The sequence below is a fragment of the Salvelinus sp. IW2-2015 genome, linkage group LG18 (genome assembly GCF_002910315.2).
Source record: "Salvelinus sp. IW2-2015 linkage group LG18, ASM291031v2, whole genome shotgun sequence".
NCBI lineage: Eukaryota > Metazoa > Chordata > Actinopteri > Salmoniformes > Salmonidae > Salvelinus > Salvelinus sp. IW2-2015.
Window position 1 is genome coordinate 9,230,217 of NC_036858.1, and position 22,494 is coordinate 9,252,710.

The 22,494-nt window shown below is 43.0% G+C and overlaps 2 protein-coding genes across 2 annotated transcripts; both read left to right on the plus strand.

Annotated features, from left to right (window-relative positions):
- Positions 1-283: 283 nt before the first annotated feature.
- Positions 284-7,136, plus strand: LOC111978338 (mitogen-activated protein kinase kinase kinase 14). The gene is made up of 13 exons (XM_024008348.2): positions 284-431; positions 1,575-1,847; positions 2,491-2,566; positions 2,819-3,773; positions 3,881-4,015; positions 4,179-4,437; positions 4,725-4,829; positions 4,933-5,099; positions 5,227-5,377; positions 5,554-6,075; positions 6,189-6,425; positions 6,519-6,619; positions 6,716-7,136. The coding sequence occupies exons 2-13, from the start codon at positions 1,604-1,606 to the stop codon at positions 6,878-6,880; spliced, it is 3,117 nt and encodes a 1,038-aa protein (XP_023864116.1). The 5' UTR covers positions 284-431; positions 1,575-1,603; the 3' UTR covers positions 6,881-7,136.
- A 353-nt stretch (positions 7,137-7,489) lies between these two features.
- LOC111978339 (ADP-ribosylation factor 1) lies at positions 7,490-11,982 on the plus strand. Its single transcript, XM_024008349.2, has 5 exons — positions 7,490-7,597; positions 9,887-10,044; positions 10,146-10,256; positions 10,383-10,507; positions 10,723-11,982. The coding sequence occupies exons 2-5, from the start codon at positions 9,897-9,899 to the stop codon at positions 10,882-10,884; spliced, it is 546 nt and encodes a 181-aa protein (XP_023864117.1). The 5' UTR covers positions 7,490-7,597; positions 9,887-9,896; the 3' UTR covers positions 10,885-11,982.
- The last annotated feature ends 10,512 nt before the right edge of the window (positions 11,983-22,494 follow it).

The following is a 22,494-nucleotide window of genomic DNA, read 5'->3' on the forward strand; positions in this document are numbered from 1 at the left end:
TTGTACAAAAGAATGAGATGAGGACAGAGACTGGGAGCACAGTTTCATGAGGGGAGGCGGATGTATGTGTTTGTTTATTTAATTAACAATGACTACATCGTTAGTCAAAAGACACATTGAAAGGGAAAAAAATGGATAGACTCAAGACAGTACCCGAGTCTAGATACAGTAACAGTAATGTGTGCCGGGGGTCGGGGGTGAAAGTTGTCTCATAACTCTCACATATGGCCCACCAATCAGCACGGCCTGTCAGCAGAAAGCCGGTGGGTTACACTTGGAGACAGCACATACAGACATACACAGACACCCACACACATTGACAACAGAAGCAAGTAGCTTAGTCCAACTGGCTGAAGTACTCTGTCTGTCTCTACTACTACTAATACAAAGATAACTTCTCACAGAAAAGGAGCAACTGTTTCACCTTTACGGTATGTTGGATTACTACCTATTGATGTTTTATTGTCATTCAAACCAATGTATTATCTTGGTATTAATGTTTTATTTCTACTAGGGCTAGGAAGGGGATGTGAGTGTAGGTGAAGGCAGACAAGGAAGTAATGGGAAAGATGGGCCATTATTTTCCCTTAGGTGAACAAAAAACGTAGATATAAAGGTCCTCATACAGTAAGATTTGAGGGCTGAGGGTGTTAGTTGAATGCCAACTTAACGGGGAATGGGAAATTTACAGTGGTGCATGTTCAAGAATCAGGATTGCGATCTAAAATTCCTACAACTTTGCAGTGGAACCACACACACACATAACAATGAACAAAGATGTAATGAAGAACTTTTAGAAATACTACTTATTATTGTTTCCCAAAACATGGACTAAGAAACATAGGAATCACTTGAACTAAGTTAAGTTAGTGGATAAGTTAGTGCAAGTTGCAAATGCAGTTATGAGAGGACAAGGACACATAACCTGTGTAGCGTTGTCTGTGTGTAAGTTGACAAAGGATTGTTTTGATCCCCGGCCTTCCCTGTCAATATGGTGGGCGCTAAGAAAGAGAGACTTTGACAGCTGAGCAGCCCAGTGGAAGGCATGCAACTAGTTCAGAGCATGCTGAAACTCTGCGTGCTATTTATACATGTTCGCCTGGATCACTAGCCATCTCAGTTCATTCACACCGACCATAACAAATGCCATCACATTAAAATACCTGCCAAATGCATAGCTAACGTCAGCATATCCGCACAGTGAATAAGCCTTTTGAGTTATGTACATTTCCCCTCCCTTAGGGGTCAAGAACTATCTTATGACATGTTGAGAATTATTTTGCCGTCTATTAATAGACTATTTGGTTAATTTACATAATGCTTCTTGTTCGGTGTTTGGTATCCCTTTGCATTTCCTAGAGCTCTTCAAATAAAATTCTACTACTAACTACCACATAGCCTTAGCTCTTGAGCATCAGTGCTTATTGCCACAAAGATCTCCTTGAAGAAGACCTTGAGGAGAGGGTTTGTCACCATTCTCACTATTCCCGAAAGTAAACTTACCCCATTTCTCTCCAGTAGCATGTTAGCACTCATTTGACTTTTTATTTATCATGTCTTTGATTTGATCTCAGTTTCTCTAAGGGTGCCAAGTGCAAGAGGAATGGCCATACCCAGGATGTTCAACTCAAACACGCCATTCATTGATGTGAAGGGGGCGTCACTGCTGTTCTCTTTGGGGAAGGAAAACATCATGGAGGGTGAAGAGAACAAGGACCCGTTGGTGCCGACCGTCCTTCCTACCCTGAGCCTGGTGATGGAGCAGGGCACTGCCAAGCAGGTGGGCACAGGGGGGCATGATGACAGGAACCAAGTCCCATGTGTCTCCATCATCGCCCAGGCAGAGGGTAAGCCAGTAACTAATGGAGAACTCTTCTTTTACAAAGTGCATAGTAGTTACACAGTGACACTTTTTTCATAAACATTTTGGATGAATGAGCCAATTGTAAGCTGGGGATGATTTGGTCACCATGATGGTATGAAGGCCATATTTTGAATTTAGCCAGGACACTGGGGTTAACACCCCTACTCTTACAATAAGTGCCATGGGATATGTTAGTGACCACAGAGAGTCAGCACCCGTTTAACGTCGCATCCTAAAGAGGGCACCCTACACAGGGCAAAGTCCCCAATCACTGCCCTGGGGTATTGGGATATTATTTTTAGACCAGCGGAAAGAGTGCCTCCTACTGGCCCTCCAACACCACTTCCATCTGCATCTGGTCTCCACTCCAGGGACCAACCCTGCTTAGCTCCTGAGGCATGCCAGCAGTGGGATGTAGGGTTGTATGCTGCTAAATGGCTAAGTAGCACTGAAATAGTTTTGCATCTGCATGCAGCCAGGAGGAGGGATAGGGGTTACATTCTAGAAAATTGTTTCTTCTCTTCTGGCCTTATTTGCCCTATTTTTTTAGGGCAGAAAGGAGGGAATAACAAGCCCATGTCATTTAGTGAGACATCTTTGATCCAGAGTAAATCTGTGTGTCCCAGGTGAAGGCTCCCAAGAGTTCAGCCCTACGAGCACAGAATGTGTCTACTCCAGATCTCATCTGCTCAAAAGCCACAGGTACTTACCAGAGCATGACCATCTTTAATCTCAAATTTTAAATTGAATTGGGACTAGAAAACTGTACTGCAGTTAGATGGAGTTTGCACTGTATCCTTAACAAGGCACAATAAATTGTTCGTAATAAAGTTAGTACATTTTAGGCTCATTACAATTAGCTGTTCATTTCCCCAAAAAATTTATTCAGGGGTTACATGCCCCCAGACGCCCCTAGCAGTCTCGTCAACTCACTCGATGTCACTTAATTTGCAGGTCCATAGCCAAGAAAGCTACAACCGAGAGTGATACTGACGAAGAGAACTATGTGGGTACTACCCGCACAGTCCCACACCACCACATTCGAAGGAAGCTTCGGCAAAAGCCTCAGGAAGGAAGACAGAGGGAGGAAGGACAAGAGCCACCAGTCATCCAAGGTTTATGGGTGCAGGAGATCGACTGGTCTAAATCAACCAACAAGGACATGAGCTGGGCCTCAGAGGTAAACCAACTTCCTGTGGACCTCCCCAAACACACAGACTCTATCTGGGTACCTCATAGCCGCGGAGGCTGCATTTTGGAGGGTTTGTTTGAACTTGTATCCCACTGCAGCTTGGAAGGTGTGTCAAAATGTGCAGATGGCCTGTCAGACACATACGAACTCATAGGTGTGTCCGACTTTTCTAGTGAAATAGGAGTGTCTGAGTCTCTATCCAGTCTGAAGAGTATATCTGATTCTGAATCTATTCGTACTCGTGAGAGCGAGTCAGACGCCTCTTCTAGTTTTGGGGATGGGGGTCTGTCGGACTCAGTCTGCAGCCTGGTGGACGTGTCGGACTGTCTRTCCAGTGTGATGTGCGTGTCGGACAACGTCCTGGCGCCAGAGAGTGTGTCCGACTCTAACTCGTCTTGCAGTCTGATGGGCGTGTCTGACTCGGACTCCACCTGTAGCCGAGGATGGGAATCCGGATCCTCCTCCAGTGTGGAGAGTACGTCCAACTCCTTTTGCAGTCTGGTGGGTGTGTCTAACATCCCAGGGGATGTGTCTGGATTGTTGTGTAGCGTCGGGGGAGTGTCTAGCTCTGAGACAATGTTGGAGGAACTACGCAGCAGAGTTACCCAGAAGCATCAGCGATTCGTCTCACCTTTTTTCAAAGCACTGGTCAAAGATGTCTCGGATGAGATGAAAGAGGCCACCGCACAGATCAACGAAGGCCTCATATTCCACAAGGTAGGAATCCTGTTAATTTATTTCCTCATCAATATTCAGTATCCTTGTTTTATAAAGAATGCTTGAATAACCAGAATGTGCATGTATGTGTACTGTGTATCTTTCAGCAACTCCAGCCCAATAAGTTTGAATACAGGGAGGGAAAGGAATACCACATTCTATACCACATTCAGAATGGATCGTATGGTGATGTGTTCAGTGTTCAGGACAGAAGTACCGGGTTCGAGTGTGCTGCCAAAAAAGTATGTCCCAAATACAACAGAGTTGTCTTATGATCCTATACATTATAAGCAGCAGTTTCAAAGTTGAATTCCCTCTGTAGAACAATAGGCCCAAACATTTCACTTCATGCAAGCGCCTAGTAAACCTGGTCCATAATAAAATAATTTGTTTTACTCATTCCAGATCCCACTGAGTCATTTCAACTGTGAGGAGGTGAGCACGTGGAGTGCTTTGAACTCCCCTGGCGTTGTGAAGCTCTTTGGGGCTGTGAGGGAGGGTCCATACGTCACACTCTTCATGGACCTGAAGACAAGTTGTTTGGCCCAGCTACTGAGGGAGAGGGGAAGTTTACCAGAGGAACTGGCCTTGCGCTACCTCTGTCAGCTCCTGGGAGCATTGGAACACCTGCATCACAGACACGTCCTGCATCTGGATGTTAAAGGCATGTTAACAACCCCTTTTGCCCTAGACACGTGTAAGATCTGAAAGAATAGCATAGGTACATTTGAGTGTAGTTTACTAGAGTGATACTTTGTAAAGCAAAGTTATTTGTGGTTGTTGCACTCCCTCTAGTGTCAGAAGATAAGAAAGCACATCCTGTAGTTTCAGGATGCACAGTACTGTTATGTCTGGCAGAAAGCAGTTCCCTATACGTCTCTAACTCCTTATTCCTCAGATAGCCTTCTAATTGTACATTTTGTTTACCCTTTTCTTATTTTCTTGTTGCAGCTGACAATGTGTTGCTGTCTGAGGATGGGAGGGACACGTTCCTCTGTGACTTTGGTCTCTCTGAGACGCTGGACCCAAATGGACAGAGCACCAAAGCCTTTAGACGTCAGTGTACATGTGTGAATACAATGAAAACTATTTGAGTTAGTATTCAATGGGATAAACAAAAACAAAACGATGCCCACACAACTATTTCCTAACATTTCAGAATCTGGGTGGCCCGCTGGCACAGAGACCCACATGGCGCCCGAGGTGGCACGAGGGGACCTCCGCTGTGCCAAGGCAGACGTGTGGAGTAGCTGCTGCATGCTACTGCACATGCTCAACGGATGCCACCCCTGGATCCGCTACTACAACCACCCGCTGTGCTTCAAGGTAAAAAACAACCTGTGTTATCCAGCATCAGTCCTTGCTGCAAAAAAAACCAACCCATGTTATCCAGGATCAGAGAAAAGTCCTTGCTGCAAACATATAATTTAAAATATTTCCTTTCACTGGTCAGATTGTCAATGAGCCACCACCTCTGAGGGAGGTGCCCCCCAGCTGTAACCCCTACACTGCCGAGGTCTTGAGAGCTGGACTACAGAAGGACCCCGCCAGTAGAGCCTCGGCCACAGCGCTAAGGCAGATGACCACCAAGGCCCTGAGAGCAGGTAATCTATCTATGATTTGACAAACTTGAATTAGCTATTTACAAGTGTGTATCTATGGCCGGAATTCAATCATTGTGATTGTTGTGAAGATGTTCCCTCAGTACATGGGTGTTTGTGTGTGAGATGGAGCTAGTGTATGTTTTAGAATAATGAGAGCGCCCCTTTTTTCTCTTCAGTGGGAGGACTTTGTCACAGTTCTGGTCAAGGTGATTGTCAGAAACTGGTGAACAGCAAGGCTGGGAATCATAACAGACCCTACATTCCCTCTGCCCCTGCAAAGCCAGCAGCCACACAGTCAGCACCCAAAATGCATTGGGTGAGCTCCTGGAGAGCGTTGGCCGCTGGCGCGGACAGTAGTGATTCTGAGGAGGGCGGATCGAAATTGGAGAGAGATTCTGAATCAGTGACATATTCTCTGGAGGATAGGGACTGGGAATCTTATCAAAATTCCTTGGAGGAGAGCCATGTGCTGGAAGATTGGGAATCTGAGACAGATTCCGAGGTGGATATTTACTTGGGGGAGGATGGAGATCTGGAGAGGAAAAGTGACTGGGAATATGAAGGCGATTGGGAGGAAGAGGAGTCTTCCACAGAACTTTACCAAGCTCTCCACACCCACTTCCCCGTKCTGCGGAAAGGCCAGCCGGAGATTGACCAATCCTGGGGGTCAGAGCCTGAATTGGAATACTTAAGAGATGGTGAGTTAAGCGACTACTGCTGCACAGACAGTCAGGCTTTATGCACATCTAAAAAGATGCAGTGCGGTGTATATTCTTGAGACAGGAAAGTAAGGCGATCTGTCTTTCTCCAGGTGTTACCGAGGGCATTTTGGCACAGACCCCCTCCCCTGAGCCAAGGGACCACCCTCCCTCCTGTATGAGCAGCACTGGTTCATCCCAGAAGGATGATACAGACAAAGATTCTGATTGCTCGTCTGATGACCTCAGCTCTGGAGTCTTCTCCTACAACAGCCAGACAGATGGACAGAGCTTCAACTTGGAATGGTTGGTGGTATCCACCAACCAGCCACCATCTTACTGCTTTGAAGGTGAGAAAATGCTCTGGGTAGACTTGCCTGTAAGCATTAGGGAAGGGTATAATTGTTGATGAACTCACTGTTCTCTGTGCATTGTTGGTCTAGGCGTTGAGATATGGATTGAAAACATTGGCGGTGAGTGTTTGAGGATCCGTGAACGGCATCAGGTCAAAGTGGGTCATGTTGCCATAGGGATAAGCGAGCAGGTAAGAGATCACTGTAGATCTGAGTAAGGTTGAACATATCATTAGCCTGTCTAATTGATGTACAGATAACATGAGAGTGTGCTGTGTCTCATTTAGATCACAGTGAAGGCCTTCAGTCTGGAGACTCTGGACAGGAAGCCCGTGTCCTTCCAACAGGAAATCCAGGAGTCAGGCTTGTGGCTTTGCTGTATTCCTTCCCCAGACTGTTGTCCACGATGGAGCTGGAGGATCAAAGAGGGAAAGCTTGAGATTCGGGAATGAGACAACTTTGAAGGTGTATACATGCAGCTATTTTCTAAATTGAGACTCAGGCACAACATTTTCACATTGTGATGATTTTTCTCTCTCTGTAATTATTAGCCTATAATAGTAGGTTTCTAGCTACTCATTAGAATAGATGGGTGTGTCTCTCAACAATTCTACCTTTTATCAGTGTGATGATGCATAGGCCTACAATTTATGTTTTTTTTTTAAACAATCCACCATGTTGAGAATAAATGAATCACGTGAACAAGTCGACCAACATCTGGTTTATTGAGTTGGAGTAGCTCTGAAAAGCTTGTGTTAAAACAAAATTCAATCAACAAGCTCTGTGGGCTTGGGAAAGAAGACACCCTGATCACCTCACTGAAGAGTCAGTGCACAATGAGTTGAATCACAGAATATTCTGCTACTGACTGCATTGATCCGAATCTATTATCTGCCAATTGCATTGATAACTTGCGTTGCATTAATAATGTGATTCAAAAGTAATTGGCTAAAATGTGTACGTTCACTTCCTCGTTGTCTAAAATCATATCGGCCACGTGATTGGATGAAATTGTATTACAGGCGGGGTCTTTAAATACAATAGGTGATATGATTGGATAAGATTAACAGTGGGAAGTGCCTGTCCACACACCGGTGTCTACTGAGTTGCGTAAACGCCATTTTGGAGTGACTGAAAGAGAAGCAAGATCGAGAAGCAGTCTTTCTAAGGTGAATATATCATACATCACGTATGTTTAACATATTATAATGTATGTTCGAGTGAACTAGAATCTGACAAAAACGCTCAGTTTTCCCGTTGTCTGTTCTTCAAATGACGTCACAATTTCCTCTACATCTGACGTTGCGGCATATATATGGCTAGCTAGTGATGCTAAGTTAGCGAACACAGTCTCTTCCTACAGGCTGACTAGTTTTGTCATAAGATGAGTAGCAAATGCGTGTAAAACGATATGTTCGGTAAACGTTTTAAATGCCTGAGATCCCCAGTTTGTTCCTTAACTTAACTAGRTAGTTAATAAGATAGCATGATGCTAAGCATCCGCCCAAGCTAGTTAGCTAACTAGTTAGAGCGTTTTCTTTTAGCTTTTAATGTTATATAATTACCTAGTTAACGTTAGTTTAAAGAATGTTGTCGGCCCTCAAGTTCACTATCCACCGGGTACGCCTGTTGCCAATTAAATTCGGATATTTATTTTGTTCGTGAAACTGTATGATAGTTTCTAGATCCTGATGGGAAATATTCAGGCTTGCTTAGTTAGCCTTGCCTCGGTTAAGAAAGGCCTAGCTAACTGGAACGTAGATTCATTCACAATTGCACAGTGTTTAGAAGCTAGAAACTAGGACTTAGGAGCAAGCACCAAATTGGCTAAATAAATACTATATTATGTTGATGATTTTTGTCACAGAACACCAGCTACCGAAATCATAAACATGACAGGCTAAAAGCAGCTAGCTGTGGCGAGTCAGCTGACGTCAGGATCGCTTCGTTGTCATTTAAGTCGTTTCTGACGTGTTAAAGGAACGGAATGCATTCACAGCCATACAACTAGCTAACTATAGCAGTATGCTGACGTAGGCTGTTGGGTTTGGGGAATACATTTGTGGCTTGGAGTTAATTCCTGCAAACGTATGTCCCCTTGAATGTACATACTAACAGGGTTCGTACGGCCCGGAAAAGTTTTGGATGATTAAATCCGGAAGTTCAGGAAAAGTCATGGAAATTCATTTGAATTTCTGTTAACGTAATTTATTTAGGCACAGTTAAACGTCAACATATCAGCCAGGATCGGAATGACAGTTTTAGCACGTCTGTGTTTGCGTAACCTGCAATTGTGCGAGACGAGTGGGCCATTACTCAAAGGAGAGAGACAGTCGGACATTCCAGCAGCAGGTAGGCCCATATATAGCCTATAAAATATGATAGAGAACAGACTAACTAGGTAGTCCGTTCAAAATGTATATATTGTACCCTGTAGTTAACTGTGTTGCTTTTATTAGCATGTGGTGTGGCGCAGCGGTCTTAAGGCATTGCATCTCAGTGCTAGAGGTGTCACTACAGACCCTGGTTCGATTACAGGCCGTATCACAACCGGTCGTGATTGGGAGTCCCATAGGGCGGCGCAAAATTGACCCAGCGTCGTACAGGTTAGCGTTCGGCGAGGTAGTCCGTCATTGTAAATAATAATTTGTTAACTCGTTTACCTAGTTGAATAAATAAAAAGGTTTGTTTTCATTATGTCATGTCCCCCAAAACACCGACACTCGCTAAACTTTGCCATTTTATTAGTTGAGATTCGGTTCAATCGTGATGAATCGAATATGAATCAAAATAATTATTTGAWTCGTGGATTGCAAAATAGACTGTAAGATAAATGACTAAACTAAAATGTACATTTCCTGAAGAAAGTTTGTGGGCATGCTTCAGCTGAATAAAAATATTTGTAGCTTACAATAGCCATTTGATCTTTGATATATTAAATTAATGAATTATTTACAAAGGCATTTGGTTGTAATGTTGCAATATATTTTACGTCGAGGGTGGGCAACCATCCTCCAGGAGAGCGAATGGGTGCGCAGGCTTTTATTCCAGTCCCCCTCTAACAAACCACATTTTTAGGAATTAGCTGCTCAACCGGACCTTGATTAACTGTCTGTTTTGAGCAGAGCTGTAATCAAAAGCCTGCACACCCAGTAGGTCTCCAGACTGAAGGTTGACCATGTGATTTATACAGTTGCCTAACAGGTATTCTACTTGGTGGGGTTTAAGTGTCTTGCACAAAGACAGGAGATGATACGTGGTATCAGAGAGCAGCCTCCCAGTGTCAATACCACAAACACTTTTTTATACTTACGTAGARGCCACTTACGTTTGTTTGGTCGTGGAAATTTGGTGAAAAGTCATGAAATTCAATTTGTCAAAATGTGTATGAACCCCATAGAAATCTAAATGTGTACCGTTACTGATTTTTCTTCACCTTGCATTCCTCTTTCTCTCAGATAAGTGACCATGGGGAATATGTTTGGAAGCCTGTTCAAGGGCCTATTTGGCAAGAAGGAGATGAGGATTCTCATGGTTGGACTCGATGCGGCTGGGAAAACGACTATCCTGTACAAACTCAAACTAGGAGAGATTGTTACCACCATTCCAACAATTGGTAAGGACACTTTTCCTTGAATGCATTAGCCTATCACAATTTTCTTCTTCCAAATTAGGCTATATGGAATATGTGCCTATCATTCTGTGTCCTTTGTCCAGGTTTTAATGTAGAAACGGTAGAATACAAGAACATCAGCTTCACGGTGTGGGACGTTGGCGGTCAAGACAAAATCAGGCCGCTGTGGCGCCACTACTTCCAGAACACTCAAGGTAAGATTCAAAGGAGTTTTGAGGATCGTTGGCAATGGTGGTCCATAGATGGTGCCATCGTTACAAGAATCAGAGTTGCTTATCGGAGAACCAGTGTCATATTGTCATCTATGTACTTCTTTGCAGGGCTTATCTTTGTGGTGGACAGCAACGACCGGGAGCGAGTGAACGAGGCGAGGGAGGAGTTGCAGAGAATGCTCGCGGAGGACGAGCTGAGAGATGCTGTGCTGCTTGTTTTTGCAAACAAACAGGTGCGCATGGGTACTCAAATCTGAATTCTGACTGCCTTGACTCCTTGTAGTGCTCTTTTATCCTGCTAAAAATTGTGAGTGGACCATACTCATTGACCATGCATACTTAATAATTTTTTGAATTGCCAACTCCTTGCACTATCACTGGGCTTGAGTAAGATATTGCACAGTGTGATAGACAGAGGATGAATAATTTGAACATGGTTGTTTCTTAGGACCTTCCCAATGCAATGAATGCTGCAGAGATCACAGACAAGCTGGGGCTCCACGCCCTCCGCCAGCGCAGCTGGTACATCCAGGCCACTTGTGCTACCAGCGGGGACGGCCTCTACGAGGGCCTTGACTGGCTCTCCAACCAGCTCAAGAACCAGAAATGATCCATTCCACCATTTTAGTTTTCCCTCTGTCTAACACGATGGCAGCACCGGTTCCAAGCCCCTTGCCCCCTGAAACTCCTCCCTCCCAGTCTTTCTCCAAAAACCTCATCCTCCACCTCTCTTTTTCTGTATCGAACCTTACTCCTGGGGCTGTAACCTGTGCTGCTTGTGTGTGTACTGTGTGTTTAGTCAGGTGAGCGCGTGCGTTGTGTGGGTGTGAAGTGTCTAGCTGGGATTAGGAGTAACCCCGGCGTGCCTTTAACACACCTGCTGTGGAAATAGTGGTCTGGCTCCTCGAGCGCCATCCCACCCTGCCCCACTGTCATGCACGATCCCCTCCTCCCCACGCCACGCATGGTTTTCACAAGGCAAATAAAGAGCAATGGTGTAAACGGTCCTCCTCTCTCCTTGGTAGATATATAACTTTATTTGTACTACCAGTGTTGAGATTGTAAAATAGGATGTGCATTTTGAAACCTTACCTAGCCCCACCTGTGATAAAACTGCATTGTAACCTGTATCAGGTTGAAGTAAATGGAAAAAGATCTCGTTCCACCGTTGGACATTCTTTGCGTTATTTGAAAACCATGCTTTTTCTTTTTGTAAAATTATATTACCCACACCTTTAATGGTTTTCCAGCGAACACTACCTTTTCCCTGCGAGAAAGAGATAAACCATGAAAGACAACCTAATAACATAAGGAAATATTCAAATGTTAAAATGAGCTTTTGAATTTAAAAACTAATGTTACATGAATTCCTCTTGGTCATTTTTCAAATTGTGAAAACTTTACATTTTGACTGAATGAATTGAAAGCAAATGTTGTCCTAATGGTAAAAGTTGTTCCTTCGTTTTCATCTTATGTCACCTATTTATTCAACTGGGCATTTCAATACATGGTTGATTTGATGTGCCTCATTGGGCTGGTCTATGGTGGACATTCAGAAGCGTCAAACTTTATTCCTAGAAATGTTACATGTCTGTTTTCTCTAGTTCTAGCATTTATCTTTGTACAACTGCTAAACCAAATGCAATTGAGCAGTATGACAAATCTTGTATATTAAATGTAGTGTCCCCTCAAGGGTGCCAACACTCTACATTTTTGTTTTCTACCTGGAAATGTTCACAATATTATTCTTGTCTCAGAGGTTGGCAGGACCTCAGCATGCTGTACCCCAGCTGCTTGCTAATTTCCTGGATGTGATGAAGGAAAAGCACCAAATAATACGAATGCTCTTAACTGTAACGCTATGGCTAATGAAGGAAATAAGCCTAGGTCAAGGGTATGAGCGCCAACATTGGCTACATTTAGCAACTTTGTACTACATGAGTTACCAACACAAGCTATTGGTACTAGTATCTTTATTGTCAGATCTGTAAGGACTACAGGGGGCATGGGCTGGAGGGGGCTACCTGGTCATAGGGATGTTATGCTGACACGTCTGTTAAGAATGATTGAATATCTGTACGTTTTTCCCGCTACTTTTTCTGTGGGGTTTTCCTGAACATATTAAACGATTTGATCCTAAAATCTGGTGTGGCCACTGAGATCTATGTGAACAAACAAGGGTATAATTTAGCCGCTCAGGAACATTTATGGATAGCTTCTCATGCACAAACTGTCATGCTATTGTCGTGCCATTCCATTTAGAGTAAGGTATCATACTACACTGAACAAAAATATAAATGCAACAATTGCAACGATTCTACGGAGTTATAGTTCATATAAGGAAATCAGTCAATTGAAATACATTCATTAGGCCCTCTATGAATTTTGCATGACTGGGAATACAGATATGCATCTCTTGGTCACAGATACCTTTTTAAAAAAGGTAGGAGCGTGGATCAGAAACCAGTTAGTATCTGGTGTGACCATGACACATCTCAGAGTTGATCAGGCTGTTGATTGTAGCCTGTTGTACACCTCGATCCAGAGCATCCCAAGCGTGCGCCATGGGTAACATGTCTAGTGAGTATGCGGGCCATGGAAGAACTGGGACATTTACATCTTACAGGAATTTTGTACAAATCCTTGCGACATGGGGCCATGTATTATCATGCTGAAACATGAGGTGATGGCGGCAGATGAATGATGCGATAATGGGCCTCACGATCTCGTCACGGTATCTCTGCATTCAAATTGCGATAGATAAATTGCAATTGTGTTCGTTGTCCTTAGCTTATGTCTGCCCATCCCATAACCCCACCGCCACCATGGGGCATTCTTTTCACAACGTTGACATCAGCAAACCGCTCGCTCACACAACGCCATGTACACTGCCATCTGCCCGGTACAGCTGAAACCCGGAGCTTGCCTGAGACGGTTTCTGACAGTTTGTGTAGAATTTCCTTAGCTGTCCGAGTGGCTGGTCTCAGACGATCCTGCAGGTGAAGAAGCTAGATGTTGAGGTCTTGGGCTGGCGTGGTTACACGTGGTCTGCGGTTGTGAGCCCGGTTGAAGGTACTGGCGAACTCTCTAAAATGACGTTGGAGGCGGCTTATGGTAGAGAAATGAACATTAAATTATCTGGCAACAGCTCTGGTGGACATTCCTGCAGTCAGCATGACAAATGCATGCTCCCTCAACACGTGAGACGTGGCATTGTGTTGTGTGACAAAACGGCACATTTTTGTGGCCTTTTATTGTCCCCAGAACAAGGTGCACCTGTGAAATGATCATGCTGTTTAATCAGCTTCTTGATATGCCACACCTGTTAGGTGGGTGGATTATCTTGACAAAGGAGAAATGATCACTAATGGGGATGTCAACAAATTTGTGCACTGGGTCTTCGGAGTGCACAACTTAAGAATCATTGTGGCATTTCAAAATACACCAGAAAGCATGATGGAGTATTTACTACGTGCACATGATAAAAGAAAGGAACGAGGTGGGTAGCTAACTGTGTCATTGTATCAAAGTATTTCTAAACTAAAAATCAGGTTTGGTTTCAATACTTAAAGAATGGCAGGTCCAGGTAGTCAGAAAAACAGATGGGTGTTGATTAAATTGTGATTGCAGTTTTTTTAATCCTTTAAGCGCTGAGTGGTTTTTAGCGGAGTGGTTGGAAAGGATGTGGAGCCGCTCCATGAGCAATGATAGCTCAGCTCCGCTCACATACTCTGCTACTGACCTTCAAAACTAATACATCTATATTAATACAGACAGTGATGGATGGTGTCACAATGTTATGGAGTTTGTCTGTGCTACTGTACCCCAAGTAAAGATACTGTAGATATTGGAGAAAAAATACGTGTTTTTATGTGTATCAAAATGTGTGTTGCACTCTTATATGTTGTGAGTGAGTGTTGTCATGCCACGGAGCATATATGGCATTGTGACAGTCTGTTGCCTAGCATTAAATGCACACAAGCATACTCATGGGCCTCTGCCAATCAAATTAACCCCTGCCAGTCACACAGTCAATAACATTATTAATCCATAATATCCCCCCTGGAGAAACCACGTTTCCCATCCAGTTTTTATGCGAGTCAAGTCATTCCACCTATACAAATAAAAAAATCAGGACAAGTGTGTTGGTAACACGAAAGTGTCGGCACAATTTTATAAAAGTCGACAGACAATCTGTTCGTTCGACATGGTGGAGTACTTTTTGTGTCGGTAAAATTAATTATGCGACAAATTGAGGTGGAAAAGATTACTTGCGCAATTGTTGATATATAACCATCATTTCGAGGTCAATTTGCAGTCACACAATGCTATGTTGTGTGGTCCTCCCACTGCGACTTGGAAAAGCATGCACGGTTTAGGCTACGCAATCTCGAAAGTGCACAGTGATGAGCTTGATGCGCCTTTCCAATAAAATCGAGGGTCTTAATTTGTATGCTTGGGACATGATGATCCGTGTTTAGCTGCCAATTAACAAATAAAAAATGATATTGCGCCTATCCATCTAATTTTATAACCACAATTGTCRAGTGTCCACTTTATCAGATAAATGTTGTCTAGAGACCATACGCGAAAATCTGATTGGACAAATTTGCCATTTATCGCAAAAGTTTTTTTTATTCGATACATGAAAACAAAACCACAAAATTGTTTGTGCCAAACGTAATCACGCACAGCCTTTTATCAGCAACAAAGTCAGTCTGATGGAAACACAATTCCAATTATTTAGCACATTTTATAACATTTGCATGAAAGTCTTTCCAAATTGGATGGTAATTTAGCTATTGTTATCAATATGACACCCAATCAAGTGAATTCAGAACAATATCCCTGAAGACTGCACAGCCAATCACATTATAATAACAATATCATGGAGGCTTGACTGAATAGATCCCTCGAATTTAAACGTGTGTCACTTTTTAGAGGTGAAAGAGAGCCGATTGGGGATTGAGAGGAGCTGCATATCTCTGGAAAGGGATTGGGCATAGAGGAACAAAGGAGGACAGTTCCAAGCTTTTCATTCTGGAAATTTTGCTAAACAAAATAACAGAAAATGGAACAAGTGAGTCGCAAATGAGGCCTGGATACAATGTATAAAAATATCAAAGGAAAACGTTATTTTTTTTCTCACACAATATAACCAATAAATTACACAATACATTTCCATTAAAATAGTTTCTCTTTTTAGGATAAAGTCTATTTATGAAGGCTACAAAAACATGTGACATGACTCAATATCAGAACATGACTCAGTGACTGCTGAGCCAGTGGCAAGTGTAAAACGTGTGTCAATTGCTATTGAGTCATGGCCTTTGTGTAAATCATGTCAGCTACCTGCTTCTGTGGATGATGAGGGGCTGGGAGCGGCGAACGGGGGGTGCTGGCCACAAGAGGTGCCAAGGTGAGCGTGGAGCTACCCAGCAGATCATCCTCCCCACCAGAGTTCTCTTGTCTGTCGAAGACCTCCGTCCTTTGCCCTTGGTCCTCCATTAAATGACCTGGCTCAGTAAAATAATGAAGGAAAGAAATAGTCTTAGTAATCACATGCAGTATTTTAAATACATAAGGAGTTCAGTCAGATTTGTGACTAAAAATAGAATTTTACGTCAGCGTTACAGCCAATGGGCCATGTGCCTAAAAAACAAGGAAACAAGTATTTCCATAGTACATGGCACATTTCACAACGTGTATTATTGATGTCCTAACACTTTCTTGTTTGGTTTCGGTGTCATGACACAGTACCGGTCACAGAACCAACCGCTGGGAATGGAAACATCACACCTGCTACCAACTCCATGGAATCCTCAACCACAATGCTGGTACAACAAGCACCCCCAGAAATGTGCAATCATTCATAAAAGGGCTCTCTCAGTCATAGTACTCTATTGTGTTCCAACCAATTGACAAGCTATATCCTTTGCTTAGTGTTGCTATGCAGGATATATGGCTTGCAATGATCAGAAGAATGCTGGCAGGCTGCAAGCATTTCGAAAGGGACAAATTGCCTGGATCAGGCAGGCAGACTAGACAAGGAGGCAGAGTTATGGGGTTCCCATTAAGTGGATACAAAGAGCCATTGTATGGACAATATTTCCCATGTGTATCTGTTGGAAAAGCATTCCCGTGTGAAGCAGGTTGAGATAATGCTAAGAGTGTGCAAAGCTGAAGAATTTAAAATATAAAATGCATTTTGATTTGTTTAGCACTTTTTGGGTTACTACATGATTTCATGTGTGTTATTTCATAGTTTGTCTTCACTATTATTCTACAATGTAGAAAATAGTAAAAATAWAGTGAATGAGTAGGTGTGTCCAAACTTTGACTTGTACTGCACATATATATATATTTTATTCAACATTTTCAGGGGGTGCTGCAGCACCCTCAGCACCCCTACTTCCTGCAGCTATGCACCTCGCCCCACTCCGCTCCAGCAAGTTTTTGAAAACAGCACAGAAATGACCTTTGATCTCCATAGATATTGTCTGTTTAGATTGCCCTTTGCCTACTGCAAACATCAGGGAATTTATTTTCAACCTTTCACTGAACTATTTTTGCTGACCGGGTGAATTTAGCGGATATTGATATATTGCTCTGAAAGAATTTGCAAACTTCCCCCACGAGGCTCCAAGCATTTATCCATTACCTGGCCTGTTGTTGTCCCTTACGGAACGAGTCTGTGTTTTTTTGTGCTGATTAACAGGTTAAGTTTTCAATCAGGTTTTGGAGTAGGCTGAGGAGATAGGCTGAGACAGTGTGTCGGGGGTGTCACAATTCATCAATCGGCCTCAATTTAGCCTGTACCTGGATCTCCTCTTCGGCCTTGGGAGCCCAGGCTAGGCCGTGTTCCAGTCCCATCAGACCTGTCTGGAAGGAGGTAGATGGAGGGACAGAGGAAGGTAGAGAGATTGGGAATAAGAGGGGGAAAGAGAGAGTGAACCAGATCAGATCAAGGGGAGGGTAAAGTGTCAAGGGAGATAAATAAAGTATTATTTTGTCTGTCACTATAAAATCTGTTAACTGACTCTTGGCAGCAGATACCCAGGCTCTCACCCTGGCAGTATCTTCTCTCGTCAACTGTTGACCTTGTCTCGAGTTGAGTTCTACATCCCTCATGGTCCTTGTTCCGCACCAACTGGCCTGCCTTATTAAAAACTGAAATTAGACTGTTGCCCTTTGCCTTCCTCCTCAGGAACATTCATATTCAACAATAATATATTTGAACAGAATGTCAACTTTCTGCACTTCCCCTTTTCTCACTCAGTAACTTCTCATATCACTCAGTAACTTTACACACACCAAGTTTCTCTTGACCCTTCCTTGACCCCTAACATATACATTCCTTATGCATAAAAAGTAATCAATAATCTCTAGTATGGTAACAATAAGTATATTTCAAGCTAGTAATATACTCTGCTACTCAATGTAGTAATTTACTCTGCTACTCAATGTAGTAAGGTACTCTGCTACTCAATGTACTAATGCACTCTGCTACTCAATGTAGTAAGGTACTCTGCTACTCAATGTAGTAAGGTACTCTGCTACTCAATGTACTAATGCACTCTGCTACTCAATGTAGTAAGGTACTCTGCTACTCAATGTATAAATGTACTCTGCTACTCAATGTATAATCGCACTCTGCTACTCAATGTACTAATGCACTCTGCTACTCAATGTAGTAAGGTACTCTGCTACTCATGTAGTAAGGTACTCTGGCACTCATGTAGTAAGGTATCTGCCTATCAATGTAGTAAGGTACTCTGCTACTCAATGTAGTAATTGTACTGGCTAACTCAAATGTAGTAATGTACTCTGTTTATAATGTAGTAACTGATACTGTTGCTACTCAATGTAGTAATGGTAATCTCGTGCTACTCAATTGTAGTAATAGTTAAATGTTAGTGTCACCTCACAACTGTGAGTAATGTACTGAGTGTTACTCAATTGTAGTAATGTACTGTGCTACTCAATGTCAGTAATGTATGTACTGTGTACTCACTCAATTGTAGTAATGTACTTGCTACTTTTACTGACAAATGTAAGTATGTACTGTGTTACTCAATGTAGTGAATTGTACTGTGCTACTCAATGGTAGTAAGGTAGAGCTTGTGTTACTCAAGTGTAGTATGGTACTGTGTTACTCAATGTAGTATGGTACTGTGCTACTCAATGTAGTAAGATACTCTGCTACTGCAATGGTAGTAAGTACTGCTGCTACTCATGAATGGGATGAATGGTCTCTGCTACCAATGTAGTAAAGGTACGTCACTATGTGCTGCATTATACCGATGTCTTCTCCCGCCTTACAAGTAGTGCCAACGAGCAAAAAAAAAACTACGTGCTACTCGGCTCACTGCGAGTTGTCCGTGAGAGAGATTCTACTGTCTGCTTACTTTGTCCAATGTCTATGGTACTTCTCTGCTACTCAGTGCCAATAATGTAAGTAGGTGGTGACCTGGCGACCTGCGCCAATATCAATGGTAGTAACGGTTCCGGTCCGTTGAGGCTGCTCTATCGCCTGTGGCAATGTAGTAAAAAAAGCTCTTGCCTGACTTACTGTATCTCTGCCTAAACTTGACTTGATCTGTTGATTCATGTGTAATAGTGAGGTCTCTTGGCTAACTCACTGTAGTATGGTAAACTTACTGTGCTGCTGACTCTCACGAGGTCCAATTAAGTAGGCCAGTTACGTATTATGCTGCAGTTAGACTCAATGTAGTAAGGACACTTGGGGCTATTACACTGCCATGTAGTAAGTCGTAAACTCAGTGGTTACTGTGTCATGGAGTAATGGTACTGTGTTACTCAATGAGTAATGTAATGGTGTTTTACTCATGTAGTAATGAATTGCTCCTCATGTAGTAATGTACTTGCTGTACTCAATGTAGATATGCACTGTCTACTCAATGTAGCTATGGTACAGCCTCTTAGAGGCTGTCGAACGGGTCCAGTGGAACCTTCTAGGTTCTCCGCGTACTTACGTCTATCACACACACACACACACACACACACACACACACCACACACACACACACACCAGCACACTAGTGTCACACTCATAGGCGATAAGGTGAAGATGCACGGTTTGCATGAGAAGTCTTATTTGCAAATGCTTAGCCGTCAGCTGGAAAAATACATCGTTGTAGCCAAAATACACAGGTTAAACTTACATATTACAAGCAAGGTACGAGTAGTCACCAATAACAACAGCACCTTGTAGGTTAATACATGTAAGTTACAAAACTTTGAGTATTAGGGCGGCAATGGATTTCACCTTTGTACGAGACTTGAATTGAGCAGTATCACGGAGTTAGTTTAAATAGCCTAACCTGGCAAGGCATGACGGCCATACGCTTTTTGTAAGTTAAAGAACCTGAAGCCAGCAGCAATGTAGACGTGTCTTGAAAACGAGCTCCTATTCCATTCACACTTCTCTACCACTTGGCTCAGATCGCATCATTTTAACGGTCAGGATGTGATGATCATCACATGCCAAGTCATAGTGCATTGGGCAATGACATTGCAGTCACGCATCTGTAGTCGTTTGTGACTCCTACGTCATCTTACAATGACACTTGGCATAGGGTGTGGCTGCTACCTTGGGGTTCTTAGGCCCAAATAGCACTGTGGAAAAAGTTGTTTGTTTACCTTTATGATCTAATCCTCCATAACGTGGTCCTGTTTTAACTTTCGCACAAAACATCAATTACATACTGGGCCATGTGCCCTTAATCATGTGTCCTCATGGGAATACATCCCGTCAAGTTCCCTATGGGAACAATATGAACTTAAGTTAACATTACTATGTAATGTCATCAAGACGGATAATGGCCAGTGAACGGAAAGGGCCAGTGGTGAGTGACCCTCCTCTCAACGCCACTGTAGACTTATGCGTAGAGGAACCATCTATGTCGCTTGAACTCGTAGTGCACGTCAGAAAGTTCATGAGCATGTTCTCATGCAAAATGTAACCACGGTATACTGCCATTCGCACCCAAATATCCGCAACTAAACAGCCCTGAGACCATCACTATACAAAAAATAACCCATATACCACTAGACTAGCATCCCATTCCTTACACTAATAAAAGGGATCCAAGGTGTCACTGGTGGGCTCAAAGCTTAGAAGTCTGTTCCTTGTTGTATCCTAGTGCACCAACTTGAAGCAAGAACTATGGGTCAATGGCTTACGACAATGATTTATCTGTAACCATGATGTAGTGATGTAGCAGGTGGTGAAGAAGTTAGTGGCTTTTGAAAGACAGAAGTTGTATGGGCAACCTTATCTGTGAAACTAGAACTAGGATGAAGGCAACCTTTAGTTATATCCCACCCCAGTATTTATTTTATGACAGTATCGTATTGGAACCAGTAGGATCAATGTAACAGAATAAAGCATCAAGGATCTCAGAAGCACTGTACTAAAGTTGATACATTCTTCAGGATTTAGCCTAAAGCTATGAGAGCAGAAAAATTCAAACCATGTTTAGTGCCAGCATCGCTCGTCGAACTAGCCCTGGCTTGGGTCTTTAGGGCTCTACAAGCAAGTTAGTGGAAAAATTGGGATATTCGTCCTCTGTCGTTTGCATATCTAGAGATCCTCTCTGACAGATCCGTCCCTGAATGCTCTATGCAGCAAGCGCTAGCTGGTCAATGTTAGAACGTCGAGACACTGTGGGGAGGCCACAAGGACATCGTCCCACAAACTGTACCCTCACCTGGCACACCATTAAGTGCCCAACGCACTTAATACACTCTGAGACCATTCCCCTTCAACACATGAAATTAGACCCTCGATGTAAGAGCTACTGTAAGGCACTTAGTAGTGTTCACATGTCAACTCGGAACAGAAATCAAGACATATAAAGCTGATTGACACAATACAGACACTGGAGAATCGAGATGCATGTAACACGGCACATGCTATACAAAGGTATTAGAAAAGGGTAAGTAGTGCAGTGAGCAGAACATTATGGCAAAATCAGTTGTAAATAGTTGTGAAACATACAAATCAACAGAGCAAATGTTAAAACCTCTCACAATATATGGAACATCTGAGTGGAGGACAGCTATTGAAGATCGATAAAAAACAAGATGACAATTGTAAATACACGTATCTACTATGTCGACACACAGAAGCAGCTCTCTCAGAATATGTGATACTATGATGGAAATAATATGGGAACCTGACAACATGAAATAGTTATTCCCTGTGGTTTTAACTATATACTACCTTGCCCCACTCAGGGCAGGAGGTGAGATAGACACTGGATGGGCGGATACAGCAATACTAAACTCCTAGGGACCCTTTCTCCTCTCCTCGTGCCCATCAGAAGCCACCCATCCCAACATCACCTTCTTACATCAGCGAAAAAAGTTGTTGCTCACAAAGCCGCATAGACAGTCTGTTCGATGTATGAGTACAGCGCAAGCTAACTATCAAGGAAAGGCACCCCCTCTGGTAGAAGTATCGGCACACAGATTATTTCCCCATCAAAAAGTCACTATACTCATGTGCATCTTTCAAATACGAAAGAGAGTCACATCAAGTTTGTCAGATAAAGCGTTAGCCGAGGCACACACTACGCAAGCATCAAGAAGATTGCCTGCTCCAAAGGGTCTGACTGTTGCAAACAACTTAATCCACCACAGTAAGTCCTAGTTCAACACACACAGGGCGTCAGTTGAAATCATACATTAGTGAATGGACACTCAATCGGTACAACGCCTATTAAAATATATGGTCGTAATACATGAAGTAGTGTATGTGTGCTTTGGGCGGAAATGGATTAGAGAGTAGTGTTTGTGGGGGTACTTTATTAACCAATGGGTTTTCCGAGACTCGGAATGAAAAAGTCGGGTCCAGAGGGAGGTTTTGAGAGAGTGGATGCATATCAGCACCATTGTAGTTTGAGTGTAATGTGATAAGACCGAAGCACCTAGGGAAGAGCGGTAAACACTAAACATATTGATGTGTTTGCCAAGGTTGTTGTTTAGAAACAGTGGACGCGATTCAATAATGGCCCGATGCACTTGAATCGCATACAGAAGGGGTAATAAACATATGGAGAAAAGGATGTGAAGATGATGGTAGTTAGTAGCTCGCCTCTCAGATTAATGACTGAAACCACAGGCTGGTGAGAAAATAGAGAAGACAGAGAGACCAGAGAGAGAAAGAGAGAGAGAACCAAATGAGAGGGGGAGA